The sequence below is a fragment of the Patiria miniata genome, unplaced genomic scaffold (genome assembly GCF_015706575.1).
Source record: "Patiria miniata isolate m_02_andy unplaced genomic scaffold, ASM1570657v1 HiC_scaffold_17, whole genome shotgun sequence".
Classification (NCBI taxonomy): Eukaryota; Metazoa; Echinodermata; class Asteroidea; order Valvatida; family Asterinidae; genus Patiria; species Patiria miniata.
Window position 1 is genome coordinate 5,321,257 of NW_024037055.1, and position 22,966 is coordinate 5,344,222.

At 38.9% G+C, this 22,966-nt stretch overlaps 1 protein-coding gene across 1 annotated transcript; it reads right to left on the reverse strand.

Annotated features, from left to right (window-relative positions):
- Positions 1-5,827: 5,827 nt before the first annotated feature.
- Positions 5,828-22,898, reverse strand: LOC119723596 (dnaJ homolog subfamily C member 3-like). The gene is made up of 11 exons (XM_038194326.1): positions 22,670-22,898; positions 18,433-18,537; positions 16,778-16,977; positions 15,934-16,077; positions 14,419-14,600; positions 13,319-13,438; positions 13,039-13,147; positions 11,397-11,517; positions 10,940-11,069; positions 7,602-7,750; positions 5,828-6,287 (listed from the first exon to the last, which is right to left on the reverse strand). Exons 1-11 carry the CDS (start codon positions 22,737-22,739, stop codon positions 6,136-6,138), a joined length of 1,482 nt encoding a protein of 493 aa, XP_038050254.1. The 5' UTR covers positions 22,740-22,898; the 3' UTR covers positions 5,828-6,135.
- Positions 22,899-22,966: the final 68 nt, after the last annotated feature.

Genomic DNA, 22,966 nt, shown 5'->3' on the forward strand with positions numbered 1-22,966 from the left:
AAAATTTGATATTTCTGGAAAGTTAAACATTGTAAGGGGTTAACCTTGCATTTTTATCAAAATTGGGCAAAATTTGATATTTCTGGAAACTGAATGATTGTTAGGGGTTAACCTTGCATTTATATCAAAATTGTGCAAAATTTGATATTTCTGGAAAGTTAAACATTGTAAGGGGTTAACCTTGCATTTTTATCAAAATTGGGCAAAATTTGATATTTCTGAAAACTAAATGATTGTAAGGGGTTAACCTTGCATTTTTATCAAAATTGTGCAAAATTTGATATTTCTGAAAACTAAATGATTGTAAGGGGTAAACCTTGCATTTTTATCAAAATTGGGCAAAATTTGATATTTCTGGAAACTGAATGATTGTAAGGGGTTAACCTTGCATTTTTATCAAAATTAAGTAAGGTTAACCCCTTACAATCTTTAATTTTTCAGAAATATCATATTTTGCCTAATTTTGATAAAAATGCAAGGTTAACCCCTTACAATCATTAACTTTTCAGAAATATCAAATTTTGCACAATTTTGATAAAAATGCAAGGTTTACCCCTTACAATCTTTAATTTTTCAGAAATATCATATTTTGCCCAATTTTGATAAAAATGCAAGGTTAACCCCTTACAATCATTAACTTTTCAGAAATATCAAATTTTGCACAATTTTAATAAAAAAGCAAGGTTAACCCCTTACAATCTTTAATTTTTCAGAAATATCAAATTTAGCCCAATTTTGATAAAAATGCAAGGTTAACCCCTTACAATTATTAACTTTCCAGAAATATCAAATTTTGCACGATTTTGATAAAAATGCAAGGTTAACCCCTTACAATCATTAAGTTTTCAGAAATATCATATTTTGCCAAATTTTGATAAAAATACAAGGTAAACCCCTTACAATCTGTAATTTTACAGAAATATCAAATTTTGCCCAATTTTGATAAAAATGCAAGGTTAACCCCTTACAATCTTTAACTTTCCAGAAATATCAAATTTTGCACAATTTTGATAAAAATGCAAGGTTAACCCCTTACAATCATTAACTTTTCAGAAATATCAAATTTTGCCCAATTTTGATAAAAAATGCAAGGTTAACCCCTTACAATCTTTAATTTTTCAGAAATATCAAATTTTGCCCAATTTTGATAAAAATGCAAGGTTAACCCCTTACAATGTTTAACTTTCCAGAAATATCAGATTTTGCACGATTTTGATAAAAATGCAAGGTTAACCCCTTACAATCTGTAATTTTACAGAAATATCAAATTTTGCCCAATTTTGATAAAAATGCAAGGTTCACCCCTTACAATCTTTAACTTTCCAGAAATATCAAATTTTGCACGATTTTGATAAAAATGCAAGGTTAACCCCTTACAATCATTAAGTTTTCAGAAATATCATATTTTGCCAAATTTTGATAAAAATACAAGGTAAACCCCTTACAATCTGTAATTTTACAGAAATATCAAATTTTGCCCAATTTTGATAAAAATGCAAGGTTAACCCCTTACAATGTTTAACTTTCCAGAAATATCAAATTTGCACAAAGCTAAACATTGTAAGGGGTTAATCTTATGTTTTCATCAAAATTTGGCAAAATATGATATGACTGAAAAGTCTTAAATTGTAAGGGGTTAACCTTGCATTGTTATCAAAATTGGGCCAAATTTGATATTTCTGAAAAGTTAACAAAACGTAAGGGGTTAACCTTGCATTTTATCAAAATTGGGCAAAATTGGATATTTCTGAAAAATTAAAGATTGTAAGGGGTTAACCTTGTATTTTTATCAAAATTGGGCAAATTTGGATATTTTGGAAAAATTAAAGATTGTAAGGGGTTAACCTTGTATTTTTATCAAAATTGGGCAAATTTGGATATTTTGGAAAGAAATAACAATTGTAAGGGGTTAACCTTGCTTTTTTATCAAAATGTGGCCAAATTTGAGATCTCTGAAAAGTAAAAACGTAAAGGGTTAACCTTACATTTTTATCAAATTTGAGCAAAATCCAATATTTCTGAAAAGTTCAAAATTGTAAGGGGTTAACCTTGCATTTTTATCAAAATCAGGCAAAATTTGATATTTCTGAAAAGTAAAAAATTGTAAGGGGTTAACCTTGCATTTTATCAAAATTGGGCAAAATCGGATATTTCTGAAAAATTAAAGATTGTAAGGGGTTAACCTTGCATTTTTATCAAAATCGTGGAAAATTTTATATTTCTGCAAAGCTAAGATTGTAAGGGGATAACCTTGTATTTTTTATCAAAATTGGGCAAATTTGGATATTTTTGAAAGAAATAACAATTGTAAGGGGTTAACCTTGCTTTTTTATCAAAATGTGGTAAAATTTGATATCTCTGAAAAGTTAACAAAACGTAAAGGATTAACCTTACATTTTCATCAGATTGGAGCAAAATCCAATATTTCTGAAAAGTTCAAAATTGTAAGGGGTTAACCTTGCATTTTTATCAAATTCTGGCAAAATTTGATATTTCTGAAAAGTAAAAAATTGTAAGGGGTTAACCTTGCATTTTATCAAAATTTGACAAAATTGAATATTTCTGAAAAATTAAAGATTGTAAGGGGTTGGGGGTGACCTAGACTGGTTCCCAATCCATCCACTGCGTATTTCAAATGTATCCAAAGTCACTGGAGGCGGGGATTAGTCTCGGAGAGCATCAAAAGTTGAATTTGAACATATCCGAGCACCGACGACGCCCGGCGCTCGTGTGAAGACGAGGTGGCTAATAGCTTTTACACACGTATTCAGAAAGTCATGCGTACTTCGCGCGTGAACCAGTACGGTGCGCACGCTGTGTTTCCCGTTCACAGAGCTCTCAAAAGAGGAAAATCGCACCCTCTTTTGTTGGCGCACGGAGCCTTTAAGAAGTTATTACAAATATTCAACACGTCTAAACATTGCAGAATGTCATCCACTCGATATTGTTTTGTTTTATTTCCTGTAGAAATACATAACGAATTCCAAAATATATCTCAAACAAAATAATACAGATATATTTTCTTACCCCCACTTTATTCCCCCAATAATAATTTGTTTTCAATGATTCTGGCATTCATCTTTTCACAACATTTAATCTGTGCAATCAACACAAACGCAAACGCGTAGGTGCTGCAGATAATTTTTGCCGCGGCCGTACTTTGACCGTCAAACTCACAGAAAATGCGGTAATGTTGTTCGCGTATGTTGTACCTGCGCGTTGCGTTTAGAGCCCATCATCCGAAATCAATTCCATGTGACTTTACTTTGTTCCGTAAACACGCTCATGAATTCAAAATGTCTGCGCCCAGGTCGGCTTCAAAGTATCTCTGTGCAAGGGTTGAGGAGATAGCGCTCTAGTAATTTTATACGGCTCTATGGTCTGACATGACTGTGATTACCATGTCACTACATATAATTCAAATGATCACATTCAAAGATTAAACATAGATCAATTCGATCTGCGTTGAAGTCAATCTTGATTCCCATTTGATCCGGATTGAATTTGAAGAGGAAAAAAAACCAGGTATTGACTAAATTTTTATATTGGGTTATGCTTCTCATCAATAAACGGATTTATGAGGACTATATGGGCTCCGTGCACAAGTACCCCCTCAACGGCCAGAAAAGGAGAGTTGGGGGAGACCTAGGCTGGTTCCCGACCCATCCACTGCGTATTTGGAATGATCCAAAGTTGTTGGGGGCAGGGATTAGTCTCGGAGACCATCGCAAGTTAAACTTGAACGTATTCGTGCCGACGACGCCTGACGCTCACGCACGAAGACGCTATGGCTTAGCTTTGTGCTCATTCAGGGGAAATAAGTTGTGCGTACTTCGGGCGCGAAGCAGTACAGTGCGCACACGCCGTGTCACATCCAAGGGGCTCTCAAAAGTGGTAAAAATGCGCCCTCTTATGTTAGCGCACAGAGCTTAGTGTACTCAGTACTGTTCAAGACCTTGTCGAAAAAAATGGCAAGCAAATCCCGCCAAGCTCAGAGGTCTAGAGGTTAAGTTGTCTGCACTAGTAAGCAGCAGGTTCCGGGTACGAGTCCAAACGGAGCATGTTTTCTCTAACCGCGGTGATTACAGTGTTTACCAAAATAGGTCGGTAAAAGGCAAAACAAATAACTGAAATAAAAAATAAGTGATAAAAAAAAGAATAAGTCCTGAACTTGCAAATATCATAATGAAATTATCAATCCAAAATCTTATTTTGAATTTGATTCATACCGAGGAAATTTACTTAAACAAAAATTTAAAGGCACTCGGTTTCCTTAAACATGTACACGTGAAAGAAGTTTTGCAATTATCTTGACTTAAATATCGACTAAAATTTGGTCAGCTCTGTGACACAGCTCTTAGAAAATCTTAATGTAGAAAACTGACATAAATGACTTGAATACCAAACGTTGGGAAGAAAACATTTGGCAGATTGTAAGCAGTTCCCGAAAAAAAAATGATAATTTCACTTACGAATTATGAATGTTTGAGTGCAATTGTAAGAGTAATTTCAAGTCATTGACTCTACCAGTGCAGTCAGATAGTATACATATAAAGAATGTTTATGAGTGCAATGGTAAGAATAATTTCATGAGGTGACAGATGGATTCTATCATTTCAAGAGGCGAAGCCGAGTGGAATGGAACATTCCATCTGTCACCGAATGAAATTATTCTTACCATTGCACGAATGTGAAACATTCATTATTTGTTTTATACAACACCTGAATAAATCCTCGTCGACTGATATAGTGTGCCGCGTTTTCTCTTCTCAGTCCTGAGTTGTTCAGTTGTGAATCAATAGAACGCTTCAACAGATGTTCCTGTATGTTTTGCAAATTTGTCTAATCGTTTGGCGGCATATTTTTATTTGCTTCTTTGCGTTAGTAGCTAACCTACAAGTTCTGATATTTCGTCTTCTGTTAGGAGAACAAATGGTGTGTCAGTCTAGCGTAACGTCCACATTTTGTGGAACAGATTCGTGGTCACAGCGCCACCAGCAGCAGCACTGAAGCCGTGTAATGGAAGTTCTATTCACCGTGCAATAGAACTTCCATTGCACTGTGCGCTGCGCGCCTGCGTTGGGATGAATAATTCAATGACATGTGATCAACAATCCACCAATCAGATGACAGGGATTTATTCAGGTGTTGTATAATATACAAATAAGGAATGTTTATGAGTGCAATGGTAGGAGTAATTTCTTGAGGCGACAGATGGATTCTTCCATTCCAAGAGGCGAAGCCGAGTGGAATGGAACATTCCACCGAATGAAATTATTCTTTCCATTGAACAAAATGTGAAACATTCATTATTTTATACAGCAACGGAATAAATCCTCGTCATCTGATTGGTCAGCACCACCAATCGCGTGACCGTGCAATGAACTTCTATTTTACCGCGGAATGGAACTTCCATGTTCGGGGTGCGGTTCGGCCGTGGATTGGGACAAATGATTCAATGACATGTGATCGACAACCCACCAATCAGATGACGGGGATTTATTCAGGCGTTGTATAAAATGCAACATGTTTTACCAAGTAGTGATCTCATTAAACCCCGGTGGGTTCAGTTGCATGGTCACAATCCCTGTGTATCAGATAGTTACTTGCACCATTGCACAGATACGACGACCTCTCTTCGTTTGGGTATATCAAGGTTGCCGTCAATTTCATTCATTCATTCATGATTGCTTTCATTAATTATAAACCCTCCATCTCTGGTCGGCAATTTCAACGAGGCCAGCCCAGCAGTCAAAATCAATCAAGTGACTGTTTTCAACGAGTTGAGTGCTCCCTGCCTTCATAAAGCAGGATTGACTGGCTGTGATTGTTACGAAACCTGATACAGCTATGCTTTGACCGTAGGAGATTGATAAGCCAGCTGTGCCTACCAGTCACCTGCTTTCGTCTGTTGACGGAATTCGACTAGTCACAGCTCCTACAAGAAATATGATCTGACTGTTAGTGACTAGCTTGTGTAAAAGGCGTGGCAGGGGAACAGGATTGACTTTTGGACTAACAGGCCTGGTCAAACAAAAGGAGGGTAACGGGCATAATTCTATGTCCCAACTACCCACAACTTTTGACGGTGAAAAAAATGATTTCCTGATTTTATCCTAAACCTAATTTTGGCAATCATGGAAAGTGAAATTTAAAACTACCACCCCCGCTACCAAAAGGATTGAATCCTCCTCCGCCTCCAAATGGATTGCCCCAGTGTTGGTTTCTCCTCTGTTGCTCCTCGGGATCCAGCGGATCCTCGCCCTGATCAAACTGCTGACGTTTCTCTGTCAAAGACACGAAATGGAACGTAACGTCAAGGAAGGGGATGGAAGAAGGTCGTTAGAGCGAAAAATGGTTCGGAAAGAATGTTGCATATCCTGACGCCACTTTTTTTTCATCATGTTTTATCTCACTCAAGGCCAATCCTTGCAAAATGTTGTTAAGAAATGCATTTGAGACTGTGAGAAATTTCCAATTTTGTATGAAAACACCTTGAAAATGCATTTGACTCTCTGTAGTTTGGCGTCTGGATGCTACATTCTTTCCAATGGGTCAAAAGGTCAAATTCACGTTTTTTTTTTCGGGTACTCGATACAGCTTTGAAATATCTTTCGTTTGGTATAAAGTTTGCCTCAAGGGGGGACGTCATTCTGAAGTAATGAACAGAATGAAATAGAGGGAAGGAGGTTTTTCATTATATATGTCCTGGGCATAAGGATGTTAGCATGTAACACTAATGTAACAAAACATGTTCCCAATGCGCTATAACGTCCCACTGAAAGGAGGAGGTACAGCAAAGTTTCTCTCCGGAAGAAGGTCGTAATTAATGTTGTGCAACCCAGATCCAAAACCGAAACCGACTCGACCCGAAAGTGACTTTTGGTCCGGTCCGTTTTCCCATCATTTCAAACGGGTCGGGTCGGTTTTAGTTTTGCATTTGCGATTTTCGGGTCGGGTCGGGTTGGTTAAGCAGTCTTGTGAGAAAAACCAAAAAAAAAACCAGTTGCAGTGGAATGTTATTGCAAAGTTACTGTGCCGGTACAACCAACGTGCGGCAAAGTTATGGGTCTTCACCGTACTGTATGGTACAATTCTTTTAATACTGAGCGACGTTGCGGCACGAAAGGCAGATATTTGGGGGGGGTTTGTGTCGGTTCAGTTTTGGTTCAGTTTCGGGACGGTTTTTGCTTGATTTTTGTCGGATTGGATCGGATTCGAGGAGTTCAGATCAGTTTCAACTGTTCTATTTTGTACTTGAAACTCATATTTTTTTAGAGCTATTTTTGTTTTGTAGAATGGGAAATTTAGCAAACACACTTTACCCATACTTAGTTATGGCATAATAAGTTCACAAATTTCAAACTATTTCTGACTGGAAAATAAAATCTGAAATAGAAGGGGAACAAAAAACGGCTTTTGTTATAGAGTATGGGTAAAGCAACTTTAAGGAAACCTGAACCACTGCGGAATTATTTTCTCGACAATGACCCAATTTGCCATCGGCAAATTTTATCATTTCTTCAACCCTGGTGTGATCTTGATACTCTTCCGCCGAACCTTGACCTTTGACCTCCCGTGACCCTCGACCCTTGACCTACCTGGATCTGTTAGTACTTCTTTAGCGGCAGCGATATCCATGAACACTTTGGAGGCTTTTTCTTTGGCTACGCCTTCTTCGTGTTTATCAGGATGCCACTGCTGTGCCAATTTCCTGTATGCTTTCAGGATTTCTTTCTTCTTTGCAGTTCTATTTAAAAGGATCAAAGAAAAGAAAAGGACTGATAACATATTCTGTCTTCTTCTTTTTTTTTTTTAACCCTAACCACCCTAACTCCATCAAAATGCATCCCCCCTTTTTGGTGGATTTTGGGGGACTTGGTCCAGAAGGCCTGGCGTGACTAAATATTGATGGAGTATGATGGGCTTGGGCCTGGAGGCCTAAAGCGCAGTGCTAGGGGTATCCGATTGATTTTGCCCAGCTTGCTGTACTGCTGTTGGGATAAAAGCCATGTGTAGCAAGTCCATGAATGTCAACCAGTGTGTCAGTGGTTGATTCCATTATGTCATGTACAGTTTTGTATTGGACGCACAGTGATTGATGGATTTTGGTCCAGTTCCTAGTAAAAAAGGCAAGGGAGTTAGGGTTTAAGATTATCAATTTATATATATGTTTTCACCGGTGTTGGTTTGTGTGTTGGTTGGTTGGCTGGTTAGTGTGTTTGTCTGTGAACAGGATAACTCAAAAAGTTCTGGACTGCTTTTCACGAAAACAATTTTAGGGGTGGTCCTTGGTACAAGTACAAATCGATTAGATTTTGGAAGTGATCCAGATCTGCATTGGATGCAGGATTTTCTTAAAGGGTTTTTCACCCATCACATCGAAAAGTTTCACAATATTGCTCTGTGTGAACGTGTGCATGGCACTGATTCAGTGACCCTGTATGCCTTACCGCCCACCTAATCTAACCACACAGGTCAATGGACTAGACCATTCTATACAATAAGGGAGTGGAAAGGTAGACCTACACAGGCATATACGTGTAGAGGGGTGGTCCTTAGTACAAGTACGAATTGATTAGATTTTGTTTAGCCTTGGCGGAGGTGTGCGCCTGTGAGTGCTTGCTAGTTTTTCAATTAAACGGTTGTGTATCAATTATGAACATCTGAAGAAAGATATTGACAAAATGGGGAACTGCCAACATAGGGCTGGATAGCTCAGTTGGTAAGAGCACTGGAACGGTTATCCGGAGGTCGCAGGTTCAAGCCCCACTTCAGTCAATTTCTTTGCTCAACTTTTAAAAAAATATGAAAAGATATTTACTAAACTGGAACTTGCAGTTAAAGAATTGTAGTACTGCGAGTGAAAAAAATGACGAAATTCATATTTTTCATCAAATCGTGTAGATAAGCGTGCTTTATCGTGTCGCCTTTGTTTCAAGCAATAGAGAATGACAATTGAATTTCTGAATTTCTTAATGTATACATTATTAATATTAACAACCGTCAGTTTCTATTTGCCATATTAACAGCATACCAGCAACAATATTTGATTCTTGAATATCGAAAAAGTCAATTATTTGTCCAAATAATGAGATGCTATCAAGCAAAAATTGAAAGGGCAAAGTTAGAATCCAAAGAATGGTACAAATATTATAAACATCTGCATGCCTGGTAGACAGGTTTTGTTAAGTTAAAAGGAATATACAACATTTGCTTTTGCTGTAATTTTCAGAAATGGATTTGGGGGGTTAGTAATTTATAGCAAATATTGTTACACTGAACAGTTTCAAGTTTTGTGTTCACGGATGCTTGGAAAACCAAAAACAAAATGCTGTTCTTGTAGTATGGTTCCCTAACCCTACTTCAGATAAAATTGTCAGGTCGGGAAACTAGACTAACTAGCTTGCACCCGTTCGTGGATGTGTAACCGATCGCAAACTAAATTTGGTGAATTTGGGGCAGCATTTGAACAAAACGTGGCTTGTTTTCCCAACGATGATCGGCCGACCAAGCAATGGAAAGTTATACCAAAAATTCCACTTTTCTTGAAAATGACAGCACACCAGGTGCCATGATTTCACAGGGTGCTTTAGACTATTCACAATAATTTGGTAGTTTTTTTTTTTTAAAGTTTGCAAATGTTGTACATTACCTTTAAAGGGAATGTACAACATTTGCTTTTGCTGCAATTTTCAGAAATAAATGGATTTGGAGGATTAGTATGTTCTAGCAAATATTGTCGAAATGACTTGTTTCACGTTTTGGGCTTGTAGATGTTGGAAAAAAACAAGAAAACCAATCATGTTCTTGTAGTCTGATTCCCCGACCCCACTTAAGATGAAACGGAGCAATTTATAGGCTTTTGGGAATTGTAAGGTCAGAGAATCAGTATAGCAGGCTTGTACCCCTTCACAGGTGTGCAATCAATTGCAAAGAAAACAATGAATAACTAATTATGAAAAATTAGAAGCAGGTTTTGAAAAAAGCCAGTTTTTCCAACGCTGGTCGGCCGACCAGCGTTGGAAAAATACCATTTTTCTCGAGAATGATAGCACACCAGGAGCCACGATTTTACAGGATGCTTTAGACTGTCATTCCCTAACAATTCAGTAAGGTATTTCATGATAATTAGATCATTTCGTTTTGTGATGTTTGCAAATGTTGTATCTTCCCTTTAAGCAAGCAAGTTAGCATTTCCAATCATACATGTATACATGTGCACAGTTTATTCCAAGTCATCTATTTTTTTTTTTTTAAATTGGGGGGGGGGGGGGTTGTTGGGGGGGGTGTTGGGTTGTGGAAGCAGAAATGGGATAAGGAAAAAAATCACACTTCTAATTTTAAATGCATTTGTGGAAATTTGGGAGGAGCGCTTTTAAAGGGAAAATACAACATTTGCAAACATCAAAAAACGAAATGATCACATTACCACGAAATACCTTACTGAATTGTTAGGGACTGACAGTCTAAAGCATCCTTTAAAATCGTGGCTCCTGGTGGGCTGACATTTTCAAGAAAAGCTGTATTTTTCCAACGCTGGTCGGCCGACCAGCGTTGGAGAAAACTGGCTTTTTTTCAAAACCTGTTCTTAATTTTTCATATTTAGTTATTCTGACTTTTCTTTGCAATTGATCACACACCTGTGAAGGGGTACAAGCCTGCTAGACTGATTCTCTGACCTTACAATTCCCCAAAGTGTATTAATTGCTTCGTTTCATCTTAAGTGGGGTCAGGGAACCAGACTACAAGAACATGATAGGTTTTCTTGGTTTTTCCAGCATCTACAAGCCCAAAACATGAAACAAGTCAGTTTAACAATATTTTATATAACATGCTAATCCTCCAAATCCATTTATTTCTGAAAACTGCAGCAAAAGCAAATGATGTATATTCCCTTTAAATGACTGGAAGCCAGTGTTGTATTTCACAAACTCACCGTTTAACTCCTAATATCTTGTAGTAGTCTCTTTTCTGCGATTGCTTGAGTAATTTCTGCGCTCTATTCAGCCCTTCTTGCGTTCTCTGACTATCTTCCAGCTCATTGGCTCGCCTAAAATCGTCCAAAGCTGAAAGAAAAAAAATTACATCACGGGGTCAAGCTTTTCAATTTATTCATTCGTCGTTTACACGGAGGGTTTCTACAAAAGTTTAGAAATGTGCATACCTGACTGAAAAAAAACATGGTATCCGGTATCCGTTAAAGAAACTCAGCCCCAAAATTGATATCTTGGAAGCTGTACAGATTGTATCATAAAGTTCCGCATGGTAATTAACCTACTGCGGTAGAATTGCGTCAACGCAGCTTTTGAAATGTTGTCCAATTACGTGACATACAAATAATTGTTGAGTAATTGTGTCAAGTTATAACACTTTTTGGTTTGACCGCATCTTACCTTTATCGAACATTTCGTCTAGTAGATACGCCTCGGCTCTGTCTAATAAAACGTCCACGTTTTCACTCTCTCGTTCTAAGACCGCGTTACAGATTTTGTAAGCTTGGGCCGTGTCTTGTAACTGCAGATGTAAAATACAACAAAGACAAATCAAATTAGGTTTTGCCCTTCGCCGACGTTTAAACACTGTATACTCAGTGTGTTACCTCCCGAGTGAAAGATGGAAAAAAAAATCACTCGGGTGGGACTCGAACCCACGACCTCCTGCTTTCTAGTGCACATGTCTTACCACTCGACCACCGAGCTAACGGGATCGGTTGGCTGGTTCGAATCTGATGTACATGGCAGCGGGTACCGCATAAACTATTTTATATAAGATGGGATTTTGCATTTGGGTGATATAAATCAAATTAGGTTTTGCCCTTCGCCGACGTTTAAACACTGTATACTCAGTGTGTTACCTACCGAGTGAAAGATAGAAAAAAACAAAAAAACAAAACAAAAACAAAAAAATTCACTCGAAGACACACATGTGCAACATCATGGATGAATTGAGGACAGGAACCAAATCGAGGACGACCTGGATTGGAAAACGTGTACAAAACCATTGAGAGCTGTTGCGAAAAAGTTAGAGTATATACAAAGGAAAAGGGAAGAGGAACAATAGAAAATCCTCGATTTACACCATAAACAAACGTGTATGTAACCACACAAACTGGAATTTGTATCCTTGTGGAGTCATTTTTTTGTTCTCGTGTACTAAATTTTCGAGTTGGAAAGTGTCATTTCAAAATGCACCTATTTTAACCAGAATTAATTTCCTGGGCTGAAATTCGGACTTAATATCCCTTACATAAAATACTTTAATTTGCGACGAATCAACACGCCTTGGAAATTCCTAGTTTTAGAGTAAAATCCATATATCTATTTCGTGATAACCTTGTGGAGACGTATTCACCTATAGAAATTGCTCTGTGGAGATATACAATCTTTTGTTCCCTATTATACCTCTCCCGTGAAGAGGGCGACAGGTGACCAAGCCCCCCGTTTGTACGTCACTTAAAGCCAGAGTCCATCATTTGCAAAAAGTCACTGGCATAACTATTGTTGAAAAACATACTTGGTTGAAAGATAGTAAGGGGACTAAACTCCCTGTGAAATTATTCTTTCTGGCAAGCTGTCATTCTTAAGAAATCAACGAAAGAAGGCCTTTCCAAAGGTGCTTCTTAAAAAGCACCGTAGGAAATTCAAATTAGTAGTTCGTTTTGTTATTCGGCGAAGCGCGCGCAAGCATTGGCTCGACGCACACGCGCGCGCGCGGTTGCTATAATTCGTCGGATCAGTGTGCGACATCGCGTAAGTGGCAATCGGCTCAGTGAGAGCGTTTCTCGGACACTGAATTCAGGCCCAATTCAAAACATGGTTCAGCAACTTTTGATTTGAAATCGAGATCCTAGAAAGTTGTTTTTCTCGAAATATACAGCTAAAGCTGAGCTAAAACTTCATCAGGTTAGTTGTTCAGCACCCTTCTTTAGATCTTGAGCACTTTTGTCGCTTCAAACGAACAAAATGCACAAATTCCAAATGATGGACTATACCTTTAATCTCGACAACCACTGCAAGTTTATTCACTATCACTCACCTTAGTATAACAGTGACATATTTTGGCTTTGCTTCTCATGTGATACACGTAACCTTCTTCCGGCTCGGTTTCCATCGTTTGTTGATATCTTTGAATCGCTTCGTCATATCTAAATGTAGAAAAACAACAGAATTTCACATCTTAACAAGTCTAGCCATTCTGCTCCAGTTTTTCTTTATTTTTAAAAGTGTTCTTAAAAAGTAATCCCTCCACAAGTGAAATCAGTGTCTGCTGCTCAGTCTGTCTGTCCCTCGATCTGTTGGTTTGTTTGTTGACTCACCTTCCCTCGTTGATCAAGTTCTGGCCTTGCGTGTACTGCCTGTCCAGTTTCTTGACTTTTTTGTAATGAGAGTAGCATTCCTTGTGGTCCTGGTCTAGCTTCAGGCATTCTCGTATGGCACTGATCATAAAAAAGAGGGCAAAAATTTATATGTTGTTATAAGAAAAAAATGGTGGTGGAATTTAAATCCGGATTTTAAAATTCAGTTTGAATTCCACTATTCGATTTCGATTTTGGAAGCTGGATATTCAAAACCAACCTTAAAGGTACAGTCCATCATTTACAATTTGTGCATTATGTTCGTTTGAAGCAACGAAAGTGCTGAAAATCTAAAGAAAGGTGCTGAACAACTAACCCCATGAATTTTTAGCTCAGTGAATGCTGTATATTCTGAGAAAACAATATTCTAGGATCTTGATTTTGAATCCAAAGTTGCTGAGTCATGTTTTGAATTGTGCGTGAATTCAGCATCCGGGACACGTTCTCATTCAGCCGATTGCAGCTACGCAATGTCGCGCACTGAACCGACGAATTAAAGCAACCGTACATGCGTGTGCGTCATGTCAACGGTTGTGCGCACTTCGCCGCATTAAAAATGAGCTATTAACGGAAATTCAAGACGCATCTTTGGAGAGGCCGTCTTTCATTGTTTTCTTCAAAATGACAGCTTGTCAGACAGAATAATTTCACAAGGTTGTTTAGTCCCATTATCATCTTTTCAACAAGTATGCTTTTCAACAATAATTGCGTCGGTTACTTTTTGGATAGCTGCAAACGATGGACTCTGGCTTTAAAAAATATTAAGTCTTCCATTGTTTGTGACACAGGCTAAAGAAAATAAATCGAGATAGCACTTGCTCAACGAGACTTACACAATTTCTCAGTATTGTAACCTGAGCATTACTTTCTGCTTGATGCTGACGGTTTCGCCGCGGCGCAAGCAATCCGCAGGTGGACCTGCGGGCGGCTTAAGGTGGATTAGGGGATGGATTTGAAATTAGGAAAGAGTTCATGAAATGAAAACAAAAGCAAGATTTGTTCAGGTAGGAAATAGAAGAAACAAAGAAAGAATGATTGAGACTGGATTGTCTCCTCCTTACATGAGTGACTCCTCAAGATCTCCCAAGACGTAATTCAGGTCACTCATTTGAAGATATTCCTCGGTACAGTCTGGTTTGAGTTTCGTAATCGCTCTGTAGTCATCCAGGGCTTTGTAGTAATTACCGTACACGACGTAGGCGTCCGCTCTCAACTGTCGGATTCCGACATTCCATGGTATGTACTGTCAATCAACAAAAATAAGGATTCAATAAATACAGTGATAATAATATTTCCCTGCTTGTAGAGTTTTTGTTTTCTTTGCTGGAACGAAAGGGCAGCCTGACTAAGTCACTGAATGACTGACGTCCCAAACTGCGATTTTGGGGTCCAGGTAAGCCTATTTATGATTTATTTTATAGATTAAATCAGATAAATTTGTGGGGAAAATTCATTAATTTACTTGTTAAGAAATGCCACCATCTTTTAGAGATTTTCAAATCTGCGAGGAAATTAGGTTAAGACGTCTTTTCTTTTGGTCAAGGCATTCAACAATATAGTATCCGACGATCGATAGCTTAAATAAACAGTAGCCCCGCGCTATGCACTTGACTCACACAAAATGTACGAAGCGCAAACAGCGACCTCACATGGCTAGGCTACAATACGCAAATCAGTTGGTGCTCAACAAACGCCTTGGGAACAATTGTCGGGCAATTTCATCATTTTAGCACTGGGTTTATATCAAGTTATATTTGGTCTGCGGAATACAAACTTGTTGGGGAATGTAACCACACAATCTAGCTCTCTAAAAATGTAAAATATGAGCCTCCACGACCAAGAGCTGAATAATAATCTCATTTTTATTCGCATATGAGGTCGTTGCTGGAAATCCAGCGACAAACTAAAGAAAAAACCTCAGCCAGGGCACACTATTGTTCCAAGACGTTCATTAACCCTAACCGCCCTGAATCCTCCAAAATCCTTTTTGCAAATTGGAGGAATTTGCAGGATTGAGGTTACATGGCAAAAGTGCGTTGCTGATTTCGGAGTACGCACTGTGTCAAGTTCTTGGGCCGGACCTTGTGTTGTTTATGCTCAGCCGTGCATAAATTTAGTCCTTGATTATACTTGACATCCTCCGCACTGCTCCAGGATGTCACTGCCTCTGCCTCAGCCTATTGACAGTCATAGCCGGAGGATTTTGCAGGATTCAGGCAGTGGTCACCCCTCCATGGACCATATTCAAGAAACAACAGAGGAATTTGCAGGATTGAGGCTATATGCTATTTTTCCACGAGGCCAATTGGAGGATTTTGCAGGATTGAGGTTACATCCTAGCAAAAAGGCCTAGGGAGTATAGGGTTAAGCACCAACTGATATGCATGTTGTAGCCTAGCTACGCAGTATGTGTAAGTGCTTAGCGCTTATTAGCGCTTAGCGTTTATTTATGCAGCGGCTGACCATCGACAATCGGACACTATCGTCGAACGCCTTGACCAAGGCTACTGACGACCAGAAGTGTCAACTACTCAATATCGATGGTATTTTAGTTGTTGCTTATAATGTGGTCTCACCGTAATGACTGCCGAGTAGTATTCAGCGGCTTCTTCCGAGCGGTCTGCTTTCATCAAACCCTCTGCATCCGTCAATCGCTGCTGCAGCTGAGGAATGATGTCAAGACGCTCTCTGGCCTCCTTGTTGCCTGGGTCTTGTCTCAGCTGCAAATAAAAACACAAGTATGCATACACACAATTCTGGACAGACAAAGGAATCAGGTTGGCGTAGCGGTACTTTCCTCGCCTTCCACCGCTGTGACCTGTGTTCGATTCCTGCCAGGGCCAATATGTGGATTGGGTTTTCAGTCCCTGCCTGATTCTGTGGGTTTTCCCCAGAATATTCTTCTGGGGTTTTTCCTCCCACCTCTAAAAAATGTAATTTCTTCTCACTGTCTCCTCTCCACAGGTTTCTCTAGGCTTGCGAGCTACAGTGTCTCTGGCACTTTTGAGGAATCCTTGGTTTCATTACCAAAAAATAAATACGTGTAAAGGTACCACTAAGGAGACACGTTATCATAATTTCCTCGCACGATGGGAGACATCGGTCATTAGGGAGACATTTTCATGTCTCCCTAATAATTACAATGGAATTGAAGTTAAATAAGAAATAATTGCACTGGAATTGAAGTTGGATGACAATAAGTGGTTAAAAAAAGACACCACAACTGTGCATAGGTGTCAGAATGAAAAGAACTTTTACTTCTTTTTCATCCTCTATTTCTTCCTCTATATCGACATTCTGATATTACACCACATCATCTTGTGACTTTCTAGCTTTTTGTCAAATTTGTTGGGTTTTAATTTGTCTTGATGAGTGGAGTTTGAGTATTTGATTTCACAGATATTATCTGACTGCACTCACTGCTTCAATGTAGTCTTTCTTTGCTTCCTCCATTTTGCCCAGTTTAAGGAGAATGTTGCCGTGATGGACAAACGCCGAGGTGAAGTCGGGTTTTAGTCTCATGGATTTCTTAAGGTCCGGCAGAGCGGCTTTGGACCTTCCTTGGGCCAGGTAGACTGTAGCCCTCTTGTAGTAGGCCATGTAGTTATCGGGATCATTGTCTACAAGTAGAATCACAAAGTTCCATGACAACCGGATCCAACAATCCTAGAAGGCTCCTTCCATGTCAAATTACCCCCAAAAAATTGCAAGTTGAACCCTAACCCACCTCACTCCTCCAAAATCCTCCTTGGAGGATTCTAAAGGATTGAGGATGAATGGTGATTGAATCAAATGAGGATTCTGGAGGATTGAGGATGAATGGCGATTGAAGCACATGAGGATTTTGGAGGATTGAGGATGAATGGTGAATGAAGCACAAGAGGATTTTGGAGGATTGAGGATGAATGCATTTTGAGGCAGGACTGTCTGATGATTTTGAAGGATTTGGCGTTGGTTATCCTTCATTTAAACACGAGTGCAAAGTTTTGGGATGAGGAGGATTTTGGAGGATTGAGGATGAATGCATTTTGAGGCAGGACTGTCTGACAATTTTGAAAAATTTAGGTGGAGTTGAAAAATTTTGGAGGATTTTGGAGGATTGAGGATGGTTGTAAGCAACAAGGGCCTAGGGGGTTAGGGTTAAAGGGAAGATACAACATTTGCAAACATTACAAAACGAAATGATCAAATTATCACAAAATACCTGACTGGATTGTATAAGGGAATGACAGTCTTAAGCATCCTGTAAAATCGTGGCTCCTGGTGTGCTGACATTTTCAAGAAAAATTGTATATTTCCAACGCTGGTCGGCCGACCAGCGTTGGAGAAAACTTTTTCAAAAACAGCTTTCGAAATCTTTGCTACAAAAACTCTTTGCAATTGATTACACACATGTGAAGGGGTACAAGCCTGCTAGACTGATTCTCTGACCTTACAATTCCACAAAGTCTATAAATTCTCTGTCTCATCTTAAGTGGGGTCAGGAAACCAGACTACAAGAACATTAATGGTTTTCTTGGTTTTTCCAGCGTCTAGAAGCCCAAAACGTGAAACAAGTCATTTTAACAATATTTGCTATAACATACTAATCCTCCACATTCAGTTATTTCTGAAAATTGGAGCAAAAGCAAATGTTGTACATTCCCTTTAAACTGTACATGTATAACACCTTTGTTCTCCTTAACCCCAACCCTGCTCAATCCAACAGGATCCAACGATTTTACATATCCGTTGGGTTCTGTTGGGTTGAGCGGTAAACCCCTTGTTTACATTCCTATTGACATCTGTTGGATTCAGCAGGCAACTGAAAACATTCAGAGTCGGATTCTGTTGGGTACTGGTAAATAACACCAAGTTGGACTCTGTTGGATCCAGCAGCAAACAGTTATATAAGGCACAGTTGGATTCTGTTGGACTGAGGGTGTCAGTCATTTTACATTTTCAGGTACCCAAGAACTGGGCAAGTTGGGTTGAGCAGGAAACTCATATGAGTAACCGTCAGACTCTGTTGGATTTAGCAGGGTAGTCCTGGGCAACACGTATAAATTGCACACTGTTCTGTCTTGATATCTCACCGATGGCTGAGCTGAACTGAGCCAGTGCATCGACAAGCTGCCCCTGAGCTAGCAACGAGTTGCCAAATTTCAGCAATCTCTCCGAGTTGGATTCTGTTCTTCCCTCTGAAAACAAAACAAAAATGATTAAAAGGAGTTAATTAGCAGAATATCACTCCACTGAAGTCATCTGTCGTGGGTAGAGTACATCCTCTGTTCTAAAGCTTTTTGTAAAGCACGTGGCTTGAATTCTAGAATAAGCAGGCTCCCGTGTGCCTGCTAGCACTATTATTTTTCAAGAGGTCTGCAAGATATGGGATTTGGATTGGAGCTTTTAGCATGTAAATTGACTCTGTTGGATTTTAAATCAGTGGTCAGTAGGCCAATAGCATCAAATTTGACATTTTAAAATTTTCTGTTTATTTTATTGATTGAATGTGGATTCCTCTTTTCAAAGTTAACAGTTTATGGGGTTTTAAATGAGTAACTTGTATTTTATCTGTATTATTCACGTCCCGCTTTATCTTAATGATTTGACTTGATTGTTGTAGGTTTTCGTGTATTTTGTATTGAACTTTTAAATAACTTAAAGTCTTATTGTTCTTATTGTAAGGCGCATTTGGTCAATTTTATCTGGAAAATGCGCAGTAGAAATGTTTATATTATTATTATTATTATTGATAAATGAATTGGTACTTGCATCTAGAATTCCATTTTCTTAATCAAATATTTCCCCAAAAAAGGGCCCTGTTGATCCATAACTCTTTAAAATTTGGGAACAATGGTTTTTTGGACAATCGGACCGACAATTGACTCACCACCGTCAGTTTTTCGACATCGCAAAAGTTGCACGCACACTTGATTTGAATTGTCGCTGACCCCTACATATGCAGTGACGTTATTTCTTGGAGCATTTTCTACAGGAGGGGATTTTTGTCAGGAAGCGCTGAAAAAAGAAAATCCCTCCTGTTCAGAATATGCTCAAACCGATTCAGGAAGTAACAGATACTGCATGCAGCGACGGTTCGCATCAAGTGTGTACAACATTTGCGATGTTGAAACACAGACGTTGGTGAGTAAAACCTCTGATTTCTCGATTAAATTGTTGGTCTGACGTCCTAAAAACCATTGTTCCTAAATTTTAATGAGAGAAAATGTTGCAACCTGACGTGGCTTCAGCGGTTGTGAACAAAGTCTACAGAGAGTCAAGAAAATTGTCCAAGTATTTCCTAACAAAATTGGAAATGTTTCTTAGTCCCAGATTCATGTCTTATCATCATATTTGCAATGACTGACCTTCATTGAGATGATATAATTATGAAGAAAAAAAGTGGCATCAGGTTGCAACACTTTTTCCTTTTAATAATGAGATTTGGATCAGTCAGGTCTACTTTCTTGGGCGATTTTTGCACGAGAAAGTGAATTTCTGGTTGCAAGTAATTCGTTTATCAACACTGGAATTAAAAACCCATAGCGTGTAGCAGACCCCCAAAAATATGATCTAGAACTTAGAAGGTACTCTAGTTCTAGAACTTAGAAGCAGTTATGGATACATGCCAAATTATCACCGAATGAAGCGTATCAACATCACTAAAACAATACAGGAAGGTTTTCAGAAAACATGGGATTTTTTTTTCATCTGGATATTATTAATATTAGGCCCCATTTGGTTTTTATTAACATGATTAAAATTCAACTTGGTTGCCAAAGGCACAATTGCATTGAAATCACAATGATGAATAGTAAACATTTGCACTAAAAAGCTCAATTAAACAAGTTAACATGGATTAAACATCAAGACAATTGTTTCACAATTTTTTTTTTTTAATTATTCACGTTAACAAAATATTAAAAATGCAGGCTAGGTAGGCCTAAAGCCAAGGCCAAAAAATGCAATGAATAAAGGAGGATGTAGGAAAATAAGACAAGACAAAGAAAAACAACGTATTTTTAAAATACAAATGCGAAAGGATTTAAGTTAATTAGTAACATTCACTATTGGCATTGCACAAAATGACAAATGTTTGACAAAATGACAATCATGACAATTGAATCAATCATGTCAATAAAATAATCAATGCAATGGCAACAGAATAAAAAAGATAGTGGATATTTTGCCGGAGGTAATGACGGCAAACTAACGATTACTAAAGGTTTGCCGGCGGCAATCCATATCAACAGAGGGCGCTGTACTCTTTAAAATAGGGCTGAATTATAAGATGTATTAAATTCCCACCAAAAGTTGTGTAGCACGTGTGGTGTAATGGTTAAGCAAAGGCTCTAATAAGCGGGATGATTCACATTCGATTCCTACCGCACCACATTTTAAAGGTTTTTTTCTCATCCCCAAATAAATAAGAATATTCTTCTTTTATTATTTTAACATGTCTCAAACATTTTTTGCAGAGTATTACATTTTCTTTTTCAGATTTGTGGCTCTGGAGGATTTTTTCTAAAAGGGAAATAAAGTCCGAAATTATAAAATGGTCTGAATCCCATCTTGTGAATACGAGGTAACAACGATAATTGTGGCATGGAGCCAGACTAAAACTTGTCACCGGAAAATGTTTAAGTACAAAAAAAACAGTAACTGCGCAAGTTCAGTGCATATCCGGCAAACTAACATGACTAACGTTTACTAAAGGTTTGCCGTCTCCGGCATATGCCAATAAAAAAATAGGCCTACATGTTATTTTAAACGAAGTGGCTATCGTTACGGCACTCGTTGTTTAGCGCCCTCTACGATATTTTTTTGATACGCACGCAGGTATATAATTATTTGTTTCCCCACGTTTTATCGAGCAGTGCGCCAGCTCAGCCGATAAAGGGTAGGATTTTGCACCGCGAGGTTGCGGGTTCGAAATTCGGTTTTGCACTCGAATTTTTTTCCTTTTCTAACCTGAGGCTTTGGAGGATTTTTTTTAAAAGGGAAATAAAGTCCGAATTTCATAAAGTTCAAATTCACTTTTTTCCTTCTAATTTTATATTTTCTTGTCATGTTTTTTTATAAAAGTTGCCAGGTTGCAGTCTACCGTAACGATAGAAAATGGGAAATGCGTTACGGCTGCCGTAACAATAGCCACTGCCTATTTTAAAAACATTTTCCCACATTCTCGTTACATGATCCACTTATAAGTTATATATGCACTGATTCAGCCTTTAATTATTCGTGTTATTGAGGAGGGGAAAAAGACCTTTTTTTAAATTACGACATGATGGGGCAGGTTACGTATGAACTGTACGTTGTAAAGTGGTTGAATGTCGGACACTTCGCCCCATTTCCACGTCGCCCCATGTCACTTCGCCCCGAACCACTTCGCCCCATCCCCACTTCGCCCCATTCCCACATCGCCCCATCTCCGCTTCGCCCCATTCCCACTTCGCCCCATTCCCACTTCGCCCCCATCCCCACTTCGCCCCATCCCCACTTCGCCCCAGCCGTTACATGTAAAAAAAAATCTCATCTATTTTATTGGCTTAAAAAAACAATTTCAACAGATTCACTAATTGCTAACCAACGGAAAGAATTAGCCCATCACTAAAATGAACAATTCATAACCAACCTCTCAAGCTAGGCTCTCCACTACCGAGAAAAAAGCTTGAAGTAAAATATCCAACTTTGTTCCCAACCCGGCTATACCAACCCGTCTCCCACTTATCTGAGAACGACAATACCTTTGACATCCTAATTTCACTCTTGGAGGAACCAATCTCATCTAAATGAAGTTGTAAGCCACGTCACATATCAGACAAATTTTGACGGAACATTTTCCTCAAGGCAGTGAGTTCCTTTTAACTCACTGACCCATCTACGGATTCTTTTGAATCCAGCGGCTATGATGATTTTATTCACAAGCCAATAGGAGAGGCGTCTCTGAATGGGATAGAGCCATCATTTCTCTCATCTGTGTCTCGAGCACCTCATCAGAGAGTTTGTATTTTTCCTAAGTTTTTAGAATTGGGAGCATTTATTATCTAGGGTCTTTGGCAGTTTATTTGGTCTGCACCCCTAGCCTTCACCTTTTTCATACTACATGGGGCGAAGTGGGGATGGGGCGAAGTGGGGATGGGGCGAAGCGGGGATGGGGCGAAGTGGGGATGGGGCGAAGTGGAGATGGGGCGATGTGGGGATGGGGCGATGTGGAGATGGGGCGAAGTGGTTAGGGGCGAAGTGACATGGGGCGACGTGGAAATGGGGCGAAGCGTCCGACACCCAAAGTGGTTGATGTGTGCACAACATTACGTGAACGATTCCTACCTTCATACTGCACTGCAAGTGTCGCCAAAAGCAACGGTAACGACGAGAAAAATCGGTTAAAATTTATCATCCTGACTCCTTCATCAAAATCAACGACTGAACAAGTTTTGGAGATAACCCTTCAGTATTTATCTTAGATTTTGCAAGATGTTCTTCTGCATGTCAACGTTTAAGTACACCCGGACTTCACTCGGTAAGCACACGACAGCAGAACAACACTTCCGGTATATTACGGATGTGTTGCATTCTGATTGGTCCAAAATACTGAAAGGTCATAAAATCCGGTCAAAGGTTATA

Coding starts and splice junctions, on each gene's coding strand:
- LOC119723596 (XM_038194326.1), bottom strand. CDS start 22,739: ATGATAAATTTTAACCGATTTTTCTCGTCGTTACCGTTGCTTTTGGCG. Junction 16,078..16,777: donor AGAAAGACTACATTGAAGCA/GTGAGTGCAGTC, acceptor TTTTATTTGCAG/CTGAGACAAGACCCAGGCAA. Junction 7,751..10,939: donor AAGATATTAGGAGTTAAACG/GTGAGTTTGTGA, acceptor CCTTTTAAATAG/AACTGCAAAGAAGAAAGAAA.